At 39.2% G+C, this 21,899-nt stretch overlaps 1 protein-coding gene across 5 annotated transcripts in view; it reads right to left on the bottom strand.

The window, feature by feature from the left end:
* Positions 1 to 21,899, bottom strand: part of EYA1 (EYA transcriptional coactivator and phosphatase 1) — a 153,184-nt gene that overhangs the window by 71,775 nt on the left and 59,510 nt on the right. For 3 of the 5 annotated variants that reach the window (XM_074898846.1, XM_074898847.1, XM_074898848.1), the window contains exons 2-4: positions 14,603 to 14,652; positions 13,070 to 13,197; positions 445 to 525 (exon numbers count right to left, since the gene is read on the bottom strand). In XM_074898846.1, the coding sequence (XP_074754947.1) occupies positions 445 to 525; positions 13,070 to 13,197; positions 14,603 to 14,652 (259 nt within the window). Of the gene's footprint in view, positions 1 to 444; positions 526 to 1,597; positions 1,634 to 11,209; positions 11,255 to 13,069; positions 13,198 to 14,602; positions 14,653 to 21,899 lie in introns of all 5 variants that reach the window. The other 2 variants (XM_074898845.1, XM_074898849.1) reach the window with 2 other exon arrangements.

Below are 21,899 nucleotides of genomic sequence, written 5' to 3'. Positions count from 1 at the left end.
ACAGTGTTTGTCTCCTGTATGTTATTACAGAAGATAAGATGTATGTGGCTTCCAGGAAGAAAAAAGCCTGACAAAAGAACGAATACCTTGATAATAATAAATTACAATAAATGAGGAAGACCTACCCCTCAAGTACAACACTAATCACAGAGGCAGGTATGTTTACTCACAGAAAACAAAAGAGTAATTACTCTGGGCCAGAATACTCCCTAGTGCGACTCCCACAGAAGACACCAATGGACATTAATAAGCCTGATGCTGTAATGCTCCTTACTCAGGGAAAACTCCTATTGACTTACACTGTCTGAGTAAAATGAACAGAAATAGGCATAAACTGCAAAGTGCACAAGGTATTTTAACAGTTGTGCACAAGTTTAGACCACATGGGATAAGAAAATAGTAAATGAAAAAATGCTGAGCTTAAAACCTTTGTTTATTCCTTACCTGATCCTGAGAAATTGTCTAAAGACCCGTCTGCGGTAGTAGTAGTAGCAATCTCACTGCTGCTCATTGGTTCTGTTTTAACTATAGAAATATAAATAAAATATATTCTATATGCACCTAATATTCTTGCACACGCATGCACACACACTCACTACAGCCACAAATTCAATAAAACAAAGATCTGCCATGAATGTTTTAAATCATGGCTATCAATAGTTTGCATTTTATGTATTTGTGTATACAAACAATGCAAAGTACTGGCAGCTATGATTTACACATACATATAAAATGATCAAGAGGGTTATTTCTGTCCCCAAGGAATAAGAGACACTGCAACAAACCAGAAGTCCCCATGCAACTCTCTGCACCTGTCCTGATTCCTCTTAATCCTGCAGACCCAACAATACGGGTCCACGTTTAGATCATGTCACACAAGACATTTACAGGCTTGAGAGACAGCAATTTCAATAAGACAAAAAAGGAAATAATTTCTAAATGAGTTTTCCTGAGGGCTGTTCAATTTTTTTTCCATCCAAATAACTTTTCAGAGGAAAAATGAGAATTTGTGATGAAATAAAACACTTTCCTCATGGTGGATTTCTTCTCTCAAAATGAAAACCAACTTTAAACTTGGCAACCCTGCATAACAAAGGCGACACGGTCCTCACCAGATAGTTCAGAGAATGCTTTTACATTTTATTCCCTCTGCGCCTGCAACCCAACATGGCTTTCGGAGAGTAAAAAAGATTGAGAGTAAGAGATATTGTATCCTGTCTTATGCTGCTTTGTAATTAATGAATAATTAATGCTTTTAATAAAGCCTCAGGTAAATAAACAAACTTCCCTTTCTGTTACTCCAGCTCAATCCCAGTAACAACAGTATTCTGATCCATGGAGCAAGGATGGGGATAACCTGGCAATGGACACTAACAGGCACAATACCTGCTGCCAGGGAGTTATCAGATCAGCACGACAATCTCTCAAATCCATTTTTACATACCTAGCTTTTGGAGTTACAGCACACCAAAAGCAACTGAGGATGATGTTTTAGAAAACGATGGCGCTGATCTTATTATCAACATCCCACCACTTTTGCTCTTGTTGACACACAGAGTCACCGCTTGCCACACACCAGCACTGGTGCGTACCTGACCAGCAAGGCAGTTCATTAACACTGCAGAACGTGAATCTGAGAAAACCAAGGTAAACTGCACCCCATTTGACATGTAACACCGTAGTGGCATCTTGACATCGGTGTGCATGTTTGCATGCATGTTTGCTATACATATGTGTTCAGTAATTGCAACTGTTGCTAGCAGAAACCCTTTTGGTGCCAGATTTGGAAAGAGGGAGGAAGAGGTGCTTTCCCCCTTTGACAAAGGACCTCTCCTTTCCTTGCCAATCCAAATTCTTACTTCCACATGCCTAAATATTTCCTTCACTCCACCTCATCCATGGGATTTATACGCAATCTCTCAAGATTTTACTAATCACCCACTACTTTCTTTTGATTCGCACACAGGATGTTTTGTCTGCACATGCTAACCTGGGAGATCAATACTAGTCCCATACAAAACTCTGCTATGTCTGCATTAACAAGCAGTGCAGCTCAGTAAGAAAAGTTCCATGGAGCGAAATGGTTGGTGCAGAGGGTCCAGTATCCAGTTTAGGCATTTTTGATGGGTTATTCATGCTAGATTTAGTCTTGTCCCATGGAGTGAGCACTCAGCATCAGCTGCAGAACATTAGCTGCACTTCTGCAGAGCACCTTTTCTGAAAGAAGTGAAGTCCAAGAGACCCCACAAGGTGAACTAACATGTGGTAAAAAAGGGTGGCCAAGAGGTTCAATTCAAGACTGCACTCATGATCTGAACTACAACTCTAATACAAATGTATTTCTTAAAAACACAGCATATAACATATCCAATATCCATTTCATAACTAAATGCTGAAAATCTAACACAGAGATGCAGCGAAGTATTTGTTGCAAAGTGTCTATCCCAAGTAATTTTCCAGAAACCACCTGATTTTTACAGCAAGTTCTACACAGTTTGTTAATCTAGATACCAAGAACTATCGTTACATTTTACAGTCGGACTAATACTTCACTCATAGAATACTCCACCTTTCCCAAAAATTTGCAAGTGTTCTGAACCTGATTTCTATAATGCAGTTATACTTTTTGAAATAACAATGAAATGCTTTTCTCTACAGCTGACAGCTGTGAGGGAGGAAAAAAGAGGAATATAAGACAGATCAACCTAACTTGGGATAAAGGGTGGAAGATTTTAGTATATGCTTTCCCCAAAATCCTCTCCTCTACTCGAGAAACAATTCTTCTGTATTCCGTATGAAATAAAATACCATTGTTTGGATCACTGCAAACTAGCAGTCCAAGGAATACGCTGAGCTACCTCACACTATATAGAGAGCTATAGCATCATTTGTTCTAGATAAAGATTTTTAAGGAAAATTTCTTTCTAAGTGGATGTAAATGCCTCTCTTGCCAACGGTTTAAATGCCTGCTTCTCATGCCTTTGCACCTCTCTTGATCTCAGATCCTTGCTCAAGATGCTGTTTGGGAAAAACCTCATCAAAATGGAATTTCTGTTTCTATGACTCATGACCAATACCTCCAACAATGTTTATAACTGAATGCTGATTACTAGACATACTACTTTTGAAGATACAGGATAACATATATGAAATACAAAGCAGTGCCTTCTTCATGGAAATGAATTCTAGTTGCTGACTGAGGTGCTCACAAATTTTTCATAACAACTGTTCCTTATGTCTCCTTTCTCAGCTGTTTTACTTCCTAAATATAAAAAAGCAGGATAAGAAAGGCTGTTCACATTATTCCTGATCCATATACCCATTAGTAGGGTGATAATAAATAAGCCCTATCATGCCATCTTTAGGAACAACCATGACCTTAGTGGACCTTTGCGCCACAAATAGTTGGGAATTTAATACAGATGAATAGGAACTGAAAATCCCTCTGTTCCACAAGCATTTTAATCAAAATACCAGAAAATGACTGCATATTTCCTTCTATCTAAGCCTAAACATATTTCAAGAGGATTAAAGCTTGCTATACAAAGAAATACAGAGAAGAACAGCCATGATTTTACCCGTTGGAAATATTTACCATGTGTATTCTCACTGCAAAGGAAGGTCTCTTATTTGCCCAAGGGAAAAACTGACCTGCAATGAAGCACATTTTACCCCAGAATCATGAGGAAAGATAGCTGTGATTTCCTAAGGTTACAAGTCCGCCAGTGTGTCACTGTAGCACATCAGTACTTGATGTCTATCATGAGAGACTTACGGAGCTGTCCAAGGAAGCAAGGCTTTGGACAGGCACAGATCTGGCCCTTCCCTGTGCTCCTTAAGAACAGTCTGGATTTCAGCTCCCCACATTTTCCATGACAATTAACATTTCTGCAGCATGTCCTAAGCTTTCACAGGATGACACAGGGCAACGAGTGGGAATATTGCCACATCTACACAGAACACGTTGCAAGCTTGCCAGTAACTGCCAACAGCATGCTCAGTTGGACAGAGACTGCAGAAAGTGAAACAGGAGAGTTCCCATTTCTGCTGCTCCTTTATCAAAACAGACCTTTACAGGGGTGCAGAATTATCAGACTTGCATTATAGAGAGAGACTCTGATTGAGCAATGTGCAATGAAGTTTTAGTGCTGTCAAAATCACTCCTGTAATAAAAGAGATTACCAATAAAAAGTACAAGAAGAAATCTAACATATTCCTAATATGCTGCAAAAATTCAACACTTATTTAGAATTACTGATAGAGATTTGGTTTATATACCATGGAGCTTAAGAAGCTATGTCAACAGAGAGACATTTTTCCTTCTTATTTTCCTTTTCTAGTCATTTATGAGATTCTAAAGACAAGATTTAAAAAGAAACTGTGTAAGAAAACAACACAGCAGAATAATAGAAAAATATGAGTAGCAGATAATAACACACGTGCTAGCTCTGAGAAAAAAAGTACAAAAATTCCAAGATAGCATAATTGCTGATCTAATGTTATATTGACTGTCAAGATATTTTTTCTCGAGACACTCAGAGATTGCAAGCGCAATGTGCCCTGTTTTGTCAGCCATGTTGCAAAAATTACTTACATGGCAGTTTCTAAACTCCACCAAGAGAGAGAACTTCAGAACTGAACCCGAAGTTTCATGTGGTTCATTGACCAAGTAACAACCTTCTGAGTTCACAGCTTGCCATGCAGTCACTGGTGTATATAGCAATAAAGAGGGCTATGAGAAATGAGATGCTGGCTGTTTTAAATATGGATATAGAGACCTAATATTTGGCCATTGCTAACACAGAAGTCATATGAATACATCATGAAGATTGCACCTTCAAGCATGCAAAAAGTAAGGTTTTTTAAATATCTTTTTAAAATTAACTTTTATTATCTAAAATACATATAAGGCTTGCTCTACTGAACCGGTCTTTGTTAACAGCTATGCCACATACATTAAATCAGAACAGAAATGTTGTAAACATGGCTGACTTACTAAATCACTTTTAATTTTGCAGTTTTCAGGCTGAATTAATACTGTGTTACATTCTTTGTAGTATAGGAATAAGTGGACAAAGTGAAATCATTCCTGACAGCTCTCAGTGTTCATGGGGCACAAACAGTCTCAACATAAGTAAGTAAGGCTCTTAGTTTCTTTATAGACAGACATATAAATACAATCTCTAGCCCTATTTTTGTCTCAAGGGGACATCTTCAAACAATGTTAGCAGCTAAACACCAGGTAGATATATTGATAAAACATTTTATGCATCCATTACTATTCATACACTGATTTGCTCGATACCACTGTCTTTCTCTCCCCATTAGAAGCCCAAAGCTTACCTGAAAGCTCAGAGATAATTGTCACTAAGAACAGAACAGAAATTGTACCTTGAATCACTAGGCTGATGATATTTTCCATTATTTTATTCAAACTCTCCTCCGTACTAAATAATATTGCAATTATAAACAGGTTACAGGTTACTTTTAAACAAGTTACTCAATTATACTAATTGCTATCCAGGACATTATTCTCTCTTTTTATCACAGATTATCAAATCATCAGCTCCTGACCATGAAGACCAATAAACTTGCTCCTGCTTCTCAAAGCAGAGGACTCTCCCAGAATCTCATTGTTTGGAAATTACCAGAAGGTATTTACTACAAGGTAATTTCCAGCCTAAATTTATGTTCATTTTTCAAAGAAAGTCCCTGCTTAAAGCAGCACATTCTAGTTCAAGCCCAGACTGTTCCCTGCTCTCCCTTCCTCTGATGTGAGGAGGCTTCAAAACTCCTGCAGTATTTGGGCTGCAGCTTTCACTGCATGCATGGTTCCCCCACGACCCTTATCTTCCTCTTACATTATGCATTACAACTGAAAGAGCTTTAACGTCATTGTACCTGCTCATCTAGCAGTAAAAATCTTAAATTTACAAAGAACTGGTGTCACTGCTACAGTGCAAAATCAGAAAGAAAATTTGAAACCATCTGGGTAGAGACAAGTTTTGTCAGCATTTGTAGCTGCTAATCAATAATTAACCTGGATATTAATCTGACAAGTCAGTCATGGGTTAAAATAGTCTCATTCATTGCAGTAAGGAAATGAGAATATCTGAGTCAGACTAATGTTCTTACCCCTTCACATTCACCTGCCAATTTATACCAAATGATTGTATCTCCTATCCAAACGGAGGCAGCATATACACAGAAACAATGAGGTGTTTTAGAGGTGTTATGGCCTGCATCCCTTTTTTATTTTTAATCACTTCTTAAATACTCAATTGGGAATCCGACCAGGCAGCTCCCCTACATGTGTAACATTTTGCACAGCATCCATGTAAAATATCCATACTCTTTAACCAAAGCCAGACAGAAAGACCCCACAACGTCACAGCCCCAGCCATTAATGGCAAAGGAGGCTGCCTTCAGCTACCTTCTGGGAATGCAGAGGGCTTCAAGTGCACAGAGAGCATCATGGAAGAATCAAGCCCACTCTGCCATTTAGGTGTACAAGACACCAGACATGAAGACAGAAGCAGAATGACAAAGTGAGTGGGACCTTTCATAAGTGGGAAATAATATCTTCTAGTTTTGGCCAGGGTCTGAACTCCAGGAGTTAAACCCAAATTCACCTGGACAAAGAGGAATAGCACCAGCTTGCATTCCCCTCCACCAGCAGCAGCAAACTCCCCAGCTTGTCTCACCAGGCGGCACAGGTACTTCACTCACTGACCAGGGTGAGATGACACAGCTAATTCTGAAGTGTAACCAAGTTACACTTTTTTATCTATCTGTGATAACCAAAACCCCTCAGAAGATTACAAGGTGAAAATGCTAGTGCTAACTCATCAAGTCACAAGTCTGTGAAGCTGCTAAGGCTTTTCAAATATCACCCTATTGTCTATTAAGGTGTGATCTTAGACTAAGATGTTCTACTCCTGTTCCCTGGAGCTTCTGCTGGTGCACAGTGACATCTGGGGCTGGATTTCCTTCTCATTTGTATTACTGGCCAGGCATATGATATTTCTATCTTACACTGTGCAATCATGCTATTGCACATGTGCAGACTGTGCATAACAGGCTGGTCCCACTGAAGAAATGTCACACCTAGCAGTTGTGCTACAGTTACAGTTTTTGGTGAAGTCGTGAATATCTTCACAGGTTCTTGACATCCCTGCAGCCTGTGCAAAGCCATTGTGACAGTGAGGCTCTGGGAACCTCAGACACGCTCAGAGGGTGCTCCCACACCACCACACTCCATCCACAGTCTGAAATGGTATGTGCTGCAAACACGTTTATGAGAAACTTTCAAAAATAAATTGTATTAAAATAATAGTGCTTTCAAGATATTCCATTCTTTTTTCTTTTTTTAAAAGTCATTTGTCATTTGGAGTATTTTCTTTCCCTCAAATGTCTGTGGGAACCAGTATTGTTATTAACTTTTCACTTAAAGTCCCTTCTTTCAGGAAAATGTTATGGGGGAAAATAAAATGGTGACGCTTTTACAAACAGATGCACATACATACAGAAAAGACAATAAATACATAAATATTTATTAGCCAGTCTCCTCCTCAAGACCTTGCAACAGGAGTTGCTGGACTGAGCCAACAGAGGAGTAGACAAGTTACTTCACTGGCCAAAAACTACGAAAGAGGAATAATAGCGCATTATGCTACATGTGCTCAGAACAGACGGAAGGACTCTTGGGGAAGCAGGAGAATAAAAGCACAGGTAAGACAAAGAGTCTGGAAGGAAGCCAATGTAATACAGCAAGAATAAAAATGTAAAGAGGGGGGAAGAAAACAGTCCAAGTCAGCCCCTTGCCTTCACATAAACAGGCAGTGATGTGTATTGGACTTTTATCCTCCGGAGTGGCAGCAGGTTGAAGATTATTACTAGCCCCTACAGACCCCCAGGTTGCTTTTGCCAGCCTGGGGCCTGGGACCACTGCTGTCTTTGCCTTGGCCACACTCTTGTGCTTTTCTGGGACTGAGTAAAGTAGTATCAGTAGTTCTTTATATTAACACCCTACTGAAATGTAAATATTAGATTTACCTTTAATGTGCTATTATTTCAGGATGTCTACATATGGAAGTATCTCTGCATCAGTTACAAGTTTCATACCATCAAGTTCTTCATCACAAACACAAGTCTAGAAATTTCAGCATACATAATTGGCAGAAACTCCAGAAATGAGTAATTAAAAGGTACCAGAACCCAAGTATCTCCCGAAGGAGGATCATTTTGTCAGACTGCCATCACCTACCACTACATCGCACCCCAAAATACACAAAATTCTGAATAATTTATACAAAATTAAAAATCATTCACTGCCAGAGTACAGGCTCGACTGCAATACTGAAAGACTATTTTGAGTGCTACAAAGTATTGTTAGAATTACAATGAATGCTCAGCATATCATTTACTTACATAAATCTACATCTTGTGCCGTAACAATGGCCAGCTCACAGCCTCTCTATGGATTTCAACATCTTACTCCATTACTTCAGAAAATACTAAAACCAACTTTTTCTCCACTCTTATAATATTGAAATTCAACAGAAACATACTACACAGCGCTGTCTTTTGAAACCCTGAAGATGGATTTATTTTCACCAGACTTAAAACAACCTTCCTAATGGCCACCCATCAGATAGTCATGTAGTGGGGAGCTCTGACTGCCTTTGTGTGGGATCTGATTCTCATGTTGCAGCAGGTACTTAAAGAGCAAAAACCTGTTTTTTTTTCCCAAAAGAATTTTGATGTCCAACTCCCTTTGAAGCCTCCCTTCCTATGTATCTTTGAAAATCTGATCTTCAATTTGTTACCCATTTTCTCTTCCCACTTGATATGAAAATGGCTTCTCCTCTTCCTTCTAAACACTCAAAAACAAGGGCAGAAGCAGCTCCATACTCCTCAGGTGAATGAAGTGTAGTTGCTTGGGAAACCACAGCTCCTTCTCCCAATCTTCATCTATTCTTTTCCATTTCTGTTGCATAAAACATCACTATGATGGGCCACAGGCTTCTGTTTCTCACTCCTCCATGTCATCTGTCAGAACTGATTTACATTCTTTAGATAAAAGTAAAGATCACTGTAGGCAAAAACTGGATGCAGTTGTCCACTATGGAAAACAGCTTTGCTACTCCTTTCAAATTTATTGATTACTCACAGCCTTTCCCCTCTAAAATATATCTACCAAAGTGGGCACTGTTGTTGAAATAGCCACTAGCTGTCTGATAAAACTTAACGAATGGCAATTTTATTAGCTTCTGTTGTTACTGTTTCTTTAACTCCTTCAGTATCAACCCACAGCAATTTGCTGACAAAGGAAGATTAGAGATAAGGCACAACTATGAACATTTTGAACACTACTTCAATTCTATTTATTTTTTTTTTAAACAGATTTTATTAGGCAAGTCATACAGGGCCAAATTTCTACTGGTGTCCATTGTCTGCTGTTCCCTACAACAGAGTATATTCTGTGGAAAAACACTTAAAGAGATCATGGAAAACTCAAATAGTGCAGTATTTATATCAACAACATCTTGGCATGCCAGGACTGATTTTTCTGAGTGTCTTTAGCCAGACATTTTAGTGTTACTCCTCTGTATTTGATCCTGGGAAATTTCTGACTGATCAGGGTCTATAATTTCCTTGTTACTTCCCCATCACTGGTTTGAAGACCATGCTTCCTGGCCCAGAGAAGAGGAAGGAAAAAACCCGAACACCAGCAAAGTAATTACTTCTTATTAGCTGTGGGTTGTTGTTTTTTTTTGGTTTTTTTTTTTTTTTATCAAGATGTTAAGGAAATGCTACTTTTCCTCTCACCACACATACATCCAGAGCTATGAAGACTGTCTCATGATCTGCTACCAACTTAAAAGGACAATGTTTGTTCTACAGAAATCACTATGGTCTAAATGTATCCCATAGAAGAATCGCTATCTGAGACAAGTAGTAGTAAATCTGACTTGTTTAAAAATGTTTAGGTAGAAGGAAATAAATAACCGTCACCCCAAACCTCCTGAATTTCTTCAGCTGCAGTCCTTGGCCGGCACTACCTGGTCAATTTTGCACTACAATAATTTTGCTCTACCGAAGTGAAATGAAGCACACAAAGAGTTATTATATCAAAGCTGCACGCAGAGATTAAACTCAGACTCAATCAGACAACTAAATCCCCCTTCAGTGCTTTGAAAACTTACCACTAAGTGTGAAGCTAAAAATATTAGCTAATAACAGTGAGCTATCTTCCAACCACATCCTCTTGTAGAACAACATCAATAAGAGACAAGTCTGAAAATGTGCCTTAGAGGAATTAAGGAACATATCTGTTTGAAACAGGGCCATTTCACTTTGGGACGGGGTATTTTTATTTTTTTTTTCCCCTCCTCCTCATCTAGTGAACATATCCTGCACTTCAGGGTATGGAAACTTGCCTAAATCACACCCATAGTAAAATCAAATTTAACATATCTTTACAAGATATTTATGACATGCAAATACCTGGAGGCCCTGTTTCTTATTCACATGAAGGTCCCTTACACCAGAAAAGGAGGGCTCTTTCATGTTAGTGAGAATAAGTGCACAGTAGATTAGACACTGTTTTCACATATTATATTTAACATGTGAAGGTTCGGCAACCCACATCTCCATTCTACGTGCAACAAGCGAGCAAACCACACTGCAACATTTTAAGAAAGGTGTTTGGCAAGCCCTTACGACTGCATCATTACAATCTGCCACTTGTGTCTCAGCAGGATTCTGCTTCAAGAATCTCAGAAAAAATGATTTTACTTCACCCTTCATTAAAAAAAACTGAAACCCTTGCTACATTCACTCAATTTTTTTCTTAAGCCTGTTTAGCAGCTCAAGAAACCCCAACCGAACATTTCCTCAAGATAAAACAGTTTAACAGCAAAAATTCCACCCTCAGGTTCTTAAGCATCTGCTTCGCTCACAAATTTTGTCTCTTGGCACACATCTAATTTAGAAATAAATGGTTTGATTACATTTCTTTCAAAAACCTTTCCTTATTTGTCACTTAAGAGCAATCAGAGACAGGAATTTTCAATTTAGAAAGTTTAGACCAGAATCGCCAAGCTATTTCTCGGGACGCTTTCTGGACAACATCTGAAAACACATGCTGAGCACCCATGCCTGCTGCGCCCACCGCAGCCACCCAAACCTGTGGGGGTCTGTGTGCTAGGGCTTAGCAACCAGTCTGCAGTGCTGAGGAGGGTCATGTCACCTGAGGGAAAATTGCAAACAAAAGAAAACCATTTGGCTTTGTCTCAGAAGGTAAACATATATTGCAAGTTATAGCTTTCTGTGTAGAATTCACCCCAAATTAATAAGCCTGAGCTTTAAACTTACGGTGTCAGATAAATAAGTTATGTACTTTCTTCAATAAACTATGATACCTACCTAGAAGTTGGGATTTTATTTCAAAAATTATTTGCTAGCTGAGGTCAGTGCATAAATAGGTACAATATATAGCTCATTTTCAGACAAAGTAATATTAAGCACTCCATTTTTCAGTGTATGCCTGCACACAACAACTACTTAGAACAAAAAGTCAAGCCAGAGGGTGAGTGTCTTTCAGTGTTTCAAGGAACACTCCCTATTTTTGTGCTACTAAAGAACCTTCAAGTTACATGGAAGGTACAAGAGCTGGTGAAGTTTACAGCAAAGGCTTTTGTGAGCTAGCAGGATTTTAATTTGAAAGGGTTGAGCACTTTTATCCTGTACCACAACTGGTATATATCTGACAATATGATATAAAAATATAATAATACACTTGGGTATTTAAAAGGAAGAAGACTCATCTGTGGACATGAAACATTTTTCTGCTTAAACTACATTAATAGATTCAGGACTTTATCCCTTTAAAAATGACCTTTATTTTTTTTTTTTTGTCAAACGGCTTAAAAATTGATTGCAGCAATACATTTTCAGCAATAGCAAAAAGTAAATTATACACAACTCTGGCACAAATGCCTGTTAATCTGATAACCCAAAAACCCTCCCCACTACAGAGGACTCCAATTAGAATGAATAACTGAGATGTTTGGGGAATTGAGGGGGGACGACATCTGTTTGATTGACATGTGCCTTTCCTGAAAGAATGCAATGTATGCCCATAATCCTAAACAGCCTGACAGCACTAATATGACCCAGTTCTTAGGAAAAAAAAAAGGCATATCTTTGCTACAAGAGTTGTTTAACTATACATTTATATTGAATAGTAATACTGAAGCTGCGTGACTCTCTTTTCTAGTAATGCGTTAAAATCTCTGTTCGCATAGCTAGCCAAATGTCATGGACTATCTTTCCTACTATTGCCACAGAACTGTTACAGGAAAGGGCAATTTTTGTTGCTTATTACATAAACCCTTCTGTGTTTCATTATATGTATTATTATATGTATTATATATGTATTATATTACCGGCAAAGCTGTTAGGTTGTTCTGCTGTTAGTATTCTACTGAGAACAAACATAACTTATCAACTGTCCGACTGCTTCTTGAAAAATAGGTATCAGTTTACCCCATTGAATTACTACACCTGTTTGAATTTTGGCCACTCCATCAGAGCAGCAAGCTAGCCTGAGGAAATTTCAACACTCTGTTTTATTAGCCTACTTGACAAAACATTCATAGCCTTAGGTAACTGCAAAAAGTGAGAACATAAAGAAATACCAAAATAGTGAAAAAGACTGAAAGATTGCATTTTGTAGTACAACAATTGTAAACCTCCTTTTTTTTCTCATCGCTAAACTGCCCTTTCAGGTTTGGTTGTTTGGTTTTTTTTTTTAAAGTTCTGCACATACTCCCTGCTCAGTCCATTCAAACTCCATGAAAGGAACATAAACCTGGAATGAAAGCTATTGCTGAAACTTGATAATAGTAACTACTGATAAACATTGAACATCGGCTCTACACACCATATTACATAAACATGGAACACCTAAAACAGTAAAACATTTTCTCTATACTGACTGCACAACACCAATGTAGCAAGGAGAAAAAACAAACTATGAAACACAAAAAAAATGGTGGCTCACCTTCTGTGCCATTGGGTGTCATGGAATTATTATTTATATGGGAGTTATCGAGTTTTGGACCACTGGGGGATTCACTACTACCACTTAGTCGGCTATGTGGACTGGCTAGATCCTGCATTTCCATAGACCTGAAAACAAGATGCAACTAATTTTAGTGACATATTCAACATGGATTACAGAGGAATTACCTCTGAGACGCAGCCTGCTATTAATCAACATCCTGAAAACACAGTAAAAAATAAATAGCTTCTCCCAACTTGATCTTATCCAGAGTTAAACTCACTTTGTAGTCCCACACACGACTGACCAGCTACCGTAATTATTTTTGCAGCTTCTAAGAGAATAGAAGTTAGATACGAAGTACTATGCTTTAAACATTCATGTCGCCTTGTATTTTTAAGATACATACAGACTCACCAATATAGGAAGACATATATTCTCTTAACATCAAATTAACACTCTGCTTTTTCAAGATTTACCACTCAGTGGCAATATAATGGCCTCCAAACCAAATAAAACACTTGAAGCAATTGTGGAACCCTATCATCTACTGACAGGGAATGAGATATTCCTGATGTATGTGTTTACTCTGGCAAACTACTTAATTGTTCCTCTGTTTCCGTTGAAACAAATGCAGCATTAAAACATTATTTTGTCTGCTCACTTGTTTGCTTTGTGGATTACATAAAGCGTGCCCAATTGAAAAGGGATATGACCAACATACAGTGAATCCATATAGGCGTTAGTATGCCTTAGCACTCTGCTGTACCTCAGCAGCTGTCGCTTAATCAAAATAAGAAGAGAGCAATTCCGATTCAAAGCAAAAATTAAACGTTTATACAGCACACAGGCAGCTGAGTATTTCTGATTTGGGTTTTTAATAGTCTTATCTAAAAAGGCCAACAGTCATCACCACTATAACATATCCCTTGGTTGATGCTGGGGAAGCTTATGATTGAAATGCCCCATCCTTCCGTTTCTTTATACCTAAAACTTTTGATAATGTTATTTGATGTACTCAGTCTAAGTAATTGCTCCCAGTAGAAATTTCATAGATTACTGTGCCTCTGAGGCATTTGAACCAGTAATTTTCAGTTTAAAAGAAATGCTTAGGCTCTTTTAAAGACTATTAAAATTATATAAAAAATTCCTCCCACAGTAATGGTATAAATACCTTTAAGCCTAAGTGTCATTTCAGCTGTTAAGTTTTCACATTTTAACAGAGAATTAATCACAAGTTCTAAACACAAATCCTTCATTTTACATTTCATTACCTAAACCAATCTACACATAAAGAAGGATGATAGCGCAAGGAGTTTGAAAAGTCAGTATCTAATATAGTCAAACAATTTGGTGAAAAAATGTACGTGCCCATGGTTTATAGACTTGGTTGCATGCATGTAAAAGCGACGCTCCAGCACTTATCTGCTTTAATGCAGAAAACAAGAATAAATATTTATTTATCACCTGAAGTTAAAAAACAACAGAATAAAAGACTTGCAGAAAAATAGCGATTTTCAATCAAACCCTTACCTGCAGCTTGAGGAAACAGCAACATCTGAACTGGTTTGGGACTTCTGCACCTGTAAACCAGGGAAACAAACAGAAGCCTCTATTACTCCGCTTTACTACAAGGCCTTAATTTAAAGAAAGGGTATCACCACGGATGACAATTCTGTCCTTTAAACCCAAAAGGAGAGGAGGAGGGTGCAGTGCCCGTGAAAGGCATATTGTCTTTAAATTGAAGGCTCAACTGTTGTTTCCCCGGCAGGTCTCTCTCCCTCCTCCCCGCGCCGGGGGACGGCGGCCAAGTGACGGGATAGTGATTCATCAGGGGCCCGTGACAGCTGCAGAGGGGCTCACTCCTCCCACGGCACGGCACGGCACAGCACGGCTGCCGTGCACCCCCACGAAGGTAACCCCGCTGCACCGCCCCACCAAGGGCAGCGGGAGCTGCTCCAGCCCCAAGCCCCCAGCATCCTCCACCCCTCTCGCCTCTTGTTGTCGCCGGCTGAGCTATCTCCTCCTCCCATCCCCTTCATTCTTGACAGCTTCTTGCCCTCATCACGCTGGCTTTCCTCTTCCTCCACTCTTCACCATCCTTCCTCCAAGCCTGGCAATGGGGAACCCGCAAGTAAGCTCACCCCAAAGGCAAGGGGCGAAGCACGGTTGAGAGGCTGACACTATTTTGGGGGGGAGGGGGGCCAACATGGGGCATGTCTACCTATGGTAAAGATCTTCAATATATGACCAACAGTATTACACAGCCATCTCCAAAACAAGCCCATCTCCAACCGGGGCAAATTAAAATAAAACCCCCATACATTGTTGCACAAAGTCTTACTCGTAAAAATTCCGGTCACTAATGAGAATTCTGATAAAATGACTTAAAAGAACACTTCTGGCTAAATACATAGGAGGAAACTGTAGCATTTAGCTCTGAGGTCACTCATTAAGGAAAGGAATCGGGTTGCGCTAGGAAGCCAAGCAATAATTTTCCAGTTTGATAAAACAACTCTTTTTATAACTCAGGTGAGTAATAGATTTTCATACCCTATTAGAAAAAACACCGTTGCTTTGCTAACAGACTCTCCTCTGTAGCCAGTAATGATTGTCAGCAGGTGACAAAATTCAGGTGAAGATACACTGCTAGACACTGTTAGCTTTAAAAGCACACAAAAGCTTCTCCGGGCAAGGTATATGTCCTCTTAATGCCTGCACTGAGAATCCTTCATGTGCGTTTCCATTCAACCTGAACTGACATCTCTTAAATGATCACAGAGCAAAGACAAGAGAGATGAGGCATTTTAAGTGCCATAAAAATCATCCAAGCAAATCCTACTCATGTGTCTGTAGGTTTTTTTTTTGTTATTTTTAATCACAGACAGAATTACTACTAGCAAGAGTAAACAACTGCTAAGGGCAGCCAGGCAATGCAGAACATTACAAATGATGTCAAGAAGCATGCAATAATGCATGCTGAAAAACATCAATCTTTTTATAACCGTGTACTTAAAGTACCTCATAACGTGCTTTTCAATACACTGTCACATGCCAAATCAAACTAGATGGGCAGATACATTCAAAACTGCGCATTTTGTTTTAAAGATTTTTTTTGTATCGGTTCTTTACTCCAGAAACTGCAGCAGAGTGCCTTAGGATATGTTTCTGCTGTTACTTCTAAACACCTGGAAAAAATTATAGGTGAGAACTAAGTTTGCTTGCAGAGCTATCTTCACTCCCTCTTGCACAGGATTCTTTAAAACATGTATTTTATTATAGAAAAAAACTTCCATTTTCAAATAGATGCTTTAATTAACTGATAATTTCCAAAGTGCCCTACAGTATTATTCATACTTCACTAAACTCTAAAATACATTTAATCCTCACTATTTATTTTACCCAAATTTAAAAAAAAAGAAACCACAAGAACTCTTCTGTACACTTACAAATATATCTATATACACACACACACATGCACGTGTGTGTACAGTGAAAGAGTTTTCATTTATGGATTCATGGGAGAGGGTAAAAAAAAATAATACAGCTCATTCAAAGTGAATTAAATATATACCTTATATGTCCTCCAACACTCTATGATTTGTGAAAGTTCATATCCACAATCTTCATTTTCATTAGACATACTTTAGATATATTCCTTTGTGTCTCAAGGATTATTTAAACCATGTGTTGCACGTTACCATATTTAAAAATGACTCTTTAATCAAAATAACTTTAAAACAACTAATCCTCACTTAGGCTGGTCAGCTGAATCCACAGAGTGGTCCAGGAAAAATAAATCTACTCTCAAGAATGCGAATGCAGACAACAATTAGACACAGATGTGAGTGAAATTAGTTACAGTTTACAAAATGCTACACTTCACATGCTTTCAGTTTTTTATGTGTAGTACAAAATTACAACGTAGTAAGGAACCGCACTTATGACGACCAGTTCATAGAATAAAAACATTTCTGGGTGGCGTGTGCTTGCTCTCATACATTCTCCCATTTTGCCAACAGATTTCTGGATAATTGAAGTTCTGCAACATAACTCACATATCAAACAAAAAGTGAAAAAACAAAAAAAATTGCAACAGCCTTACCCAGCCAGCCAAAGGGGCACATTAAAAAAAAAAAAAAAAAAAATCAGAGGGAGAAAAAAGGAGCTGTCACTCACTCTTCATACTCTGCGCTCTGCTTAAACTAAAAATGCCTTATATGCTAAATGACATACACACTCTCCATAATACCTCAAAAATATTACTGTGTATAATTTGATTGTTGTAAGTAAGGTTTACATCTTTCTCCTTAATATGGACTGCCGATCTGGGCACTACATAGTACATGGTGAGAAAAGAAGGACAACAATAGCAAAGCTACCTAAAATTCATCCATTTAAGAATCTTAAATCAGTAACATCAAATTCTGATTAGTTAATGAGGTCTTTTAAGTTTGCCTTTTTTCTAATTAAATTTATAATTCTTCACAGATGTAGGTTTTGTTGATGTTCAATTTGTCTCTCTCATTTTGTTAAACCTCACATAGTACTCCACCAATCCATTGAATAGCCACATTAAATCTGTTAATACCATGCTCTTCAACCCCAGAAATTATTTCCAGAAGGCAAACTTGCTTTGAGAGATCATCAAACAAGACTTAAGGTACACATTTTATCACATTTTCCCTACCACAGAGCTCAGGATGCGGAGGAAAATTCATGACTTTTGCACTGTTTATTATACTTTGCTAAATTACAAATCAAAAGCATCTGACAGAAGATCATGTATGAAGCCAAAAAGTTAATAATGTTCTGTGAAAAGTAAACTGTAAATGGGAAGGGATTCTAAATTTCAGCAGCACAGAGCAAATAAAATGTAGGTACTTGTCTAAATTACAGGTTTTCCACAGTATTTTTGCTTGCTAGGAGCATTTTTTTTTTTAATGGCTATAATTTAAAACATTGTTCCAGCTGAAAATAAATTTTCTAAGGGAAAATAAGAAGTTAACCCAGAAAACTATAGCCAGCACATGCACTTTTTCTTAAAACACAGTTCTACTTTAAAGAAGCAAATTTCAAAGACAACAGCAGTTTTCAAATCAGAGTGTCCCTCCTTAGGAAAAAAAAAAAAAATCTGTCACTTTTAACAAGGGGTGGAGGCAGGGAGAGATGAGGACTTTTCCCCCAACAGCACTCTTAGCCTCCTTAAAAGCGCTACGCTATCAGTAACTACAGACCTAATGGCTTCAACAGTCAAAACGTTACAAAACTAAAATGTAAATTGGCTACAAAAAGGCACCTTGCTGGCAACACATGAAACTTGGTAATACTTTCACTCTTCCAATAATCATATTGCACTGCTGGGCTCTAAGTGAAGAGGTAGGGCTTCTTCACTAGATACATCAAAGACAAATTGCACTTATTAAATCAGAAGCAGGTAATTACAGCTATTTCATTTTTAATTACTAGTTTAAATTCTTCTAAGAGTGCTATCCTGCGTGCTCACTTCATAAGCTTATGAATGAAACGTTTTGAAACCCTGACACTTTCTTCCCTTTAAGAAAAAAGTACTACAATGTGACAATGCTCCTATTATGACCAGCCATTTAAGAATGTCTTTCTGCTTTTCCAAGATTTTTTTGGCTCCCAAGAAATATTTCATACTTATTGCAATTCAAACAGAATGATTACTCATTCTTTTTTTCTCTTCTCTCCAAAGGCAAAGCGTGACTCAAGCCGTCTGTCACTGCGCAGAACTGCTGAGAGGGGATGGCTGCTCATTTCCAGACCCTACCAGGCCTAGGGAAAACTCCGACAGCAGTGAGGTGCTGGGATAAATACTGCACGTCACGCCTTTGTGAGCAACACGTAAAACGCTGTGTGCATACGTGTTTATATACCTAAAAGTATATAATGTGTATACACACGTATATATATTTACGGATACATATCCATGTTATTAATTTATTTTACACCCCAAACCAGCAGCCTGTTCTGGCAGATGCTTTGCGAACCGTCGCAGTATGGGATGGCAAAGAAAAGATTCTTTATACATGGTATCTGACATTAAAAACTTCCAATGATACACTACACAACATTTCCACTTCTTATCCCAAATTCCCCTCTGTGATCATTTTTGAATTTAAACAAACTACATGAAATAAACTACTCTCCTTTTCTTTCCTGAAAGCTTTTATCTCTTCTGCTTGCCTCGTTTTTTAATGTTTATTTACCAAAGAAACCCCACCAAAACCCAACCACCTTCTAAAAACCACCTTTAAATGCACTGTCACCTTTATTTCTCCAGAATAAACCTTTCACTGCAAAGGGCAGTCGCTCCTGTTGTCGGTGTTTGTCAGAAACACCGAGAGAAATCCCTCTTCGGGAATGTTTTGTGAGTCTCGGTTGCTCAAAAGCAAGATGTAAATTTAATGAGTCTTCAGAAGGTCTTTAACTTCCTCGTTCTAAGATCATCGTTCTAAATAAGCCACCTAAAATGTCAATAAACGTCAAATATTTCAGTTGTGTAGATGTTTATTCTGTCATCTTGAAAAGTTCTCCTGTGGGGACCTGTGTGTTTTCCTTGGTGTTTGGAAAATTTAAACACATTAAGCAAAAGGATTTCCTGCTTCAGAAAGCGCTGTCAAAATCTCTGTCAGGCATTCTTCCTCCCAATTTTTTTATCGTTTTTCTCACGCTCTCATGTCTCTTTCAGAAAGGTCTACGGGTGTCCCACACTGCGTGCTTATATCCCCCCCCCCCCCCCCCCCCCCCCCATCTCCCATCACGTTATTCCTATCTGCCGAAGCGGCAGCGCTCCAGGAAATCAAACAGGAGAATCCCCAAACCGGGCTGATCACAATAAACAGAACCGCCTAACATTTGCTTTGTGGGAAGCCTGCAAACCCCAGCCTGAAACACGGCCAAAATTAACTGCTGCACCTAGCGATTTATAATCGAGCGGTGCTCTTCTCCGGGACGGCGGAAAGTGCCCCCGCGGCTCCGCGCCCGCTTAATCCCCGCCGCTGCCGAGCTGCCGCGCAGCCAGGCTGCTGCCCTCGCCCTCTGGTTTTCTGGTCTTTTCCTTCCCCCTCCGGCTGCTCCCGCTGCCCCGCGCTGCCCGCCGCCGCTGTCAGCGCCCGCGCCGCCCGCCTGGTACTCACGGTGCCGGGGCGCGCCGTCTCCGCGGCGCGCAACCTCCGCGCTGGCGGGCTCAGAGCGCGGCGGCGGCGCCTCCCATGGCGCGGCGGGGCCGGGGCCGGAGCGGGGCGGCGGCGGGCAGACAAAGCCGCGGCGGAGGGAGGCTGCCTCCAGCCCCGCCGCCTCTTTGCTCAGCCGTGTGGGTCTGCCCAGGCAGTGCCTGGGGGCACGCTGCCGCTCCCGCGCCCTCTCTCCTCCTCACTCCCCTTTTTCTTTTTTTTTTTTTTTTTTTTGTCCCCCCCCCCTTTTTTTTTTTTTTTTTCTCTCTTTGGGTTTTGTTTTTGTTTTTGTAATGCAAACCGCAGCTACTCTCTTGTCCCAACCTTATTGGTTTAAAAGCAACAACTGCAATGAAGCTTGCGCGGTCTGAAGTCAACCTTCCTGCTTGGGCGAAACACAGCCGGGGCTGCCGCGCTCCGCCGGCGCGGAACCGGCGCGGGAGCTGCGCGCCCCTGGCTGCCGGCCGCCCGGCCGCCCCCAGCCGGCACGCCAGAGCCCCCTTTTTGCACCTTCTTCAGCCTCACCCCAGAACAGTTAATGAATCCCTCGGGTCCCTCCCCATTTAAAAAGTTTAATTGTGTGTAGATGCATCCCCTCTAGTAAACTGTGTTTAAACAAAAGCCGTACTAATAGAATACTGGAATTAAACCAACATTATATCAATGAGAGAAGCTAAATAAAGATACTCACAGAGGCTTTTAAGCATACAACCAGCATGCACGTCCGGACATGCCGTTTTGATTGGATATGTAACAGATTTGTTCTCAAATATCTGAGATTCTTGCAACCTTGTAAAGAAAGGGTCTGCTAAAACTATTTCAGCCAGCTTTCTCCAATTTAGAGGTATTTACTAAATAAAGTATCTGAAACTTTTAAAATGGTTTAACCCATGCAGATATGTGAAATATCTGTACCCCTAAAACCAACTGCAAATATAGTCAAAATTGTATTTAAAACTACCAAAGTTCTAAAAATTCAAAACTGTGTAAAGGCCCTTTTCATAGACCTTACAAATATTTCCAAAGAAGAGAGAGACGGTTGCATAGAGTTAAATTTGTGCATTAAGTAATAGTAACTCTTTAAAGCTTAGCTTTTACCAATCAATAAGTAATTAAGTTATTTAATTAGTAAGCCATTAAACTGAAATGGGTTTATGATATGTTTCTATTACAGCACTTTTAGTTGCTCATAATTCAAAAAAACTCTCTTAAAAATATATACATTATGTTAAAAAACATTATAATGTACACAACAACTAAATTTGACCAGGGAGCATTTTCACTTTGTAGACAGTATCTTTCAATTTATGTAACAGTTATTTTTCTACACTTTTTCAGTACACGTATCCAAATATGATGAGGAAAACAACGTAATGATTTGCAGTACCAAAAAAAGAAGTCTTAATACTATGCCAGGTCTACGGTACTAAATAAAAAAATATTTTTATACTGTATAAATAGATTGAAACATAACTTTTTTTTCTTTACAAAAATCTGTGGTTATTCACTGCTAATATATCCTTACCTTCAATTCACTAATCTGTGAATGAAAGCAATACTTCTACAGGAGAAATGTCTTCTGGCTACTACATCCCAGTAAACGAGACATTATTTTGTAGCAAGTACATTGG

This window comes from Athene noctua, chromosome 2 (genome assembly GCF_965140245.1).
Source record: "Athene noctua chromosome 2, bAthNoc1.hap1.1, whole genome shotgun sequence".
NCBI lineage: Eukaryota > Metazoa > Chordata > Aves > Strigiformes > Strigidae > Athene > Athene noctua.
This window is presented reverse-complemented; position numbering and strand designations above follow the sequence as displayed.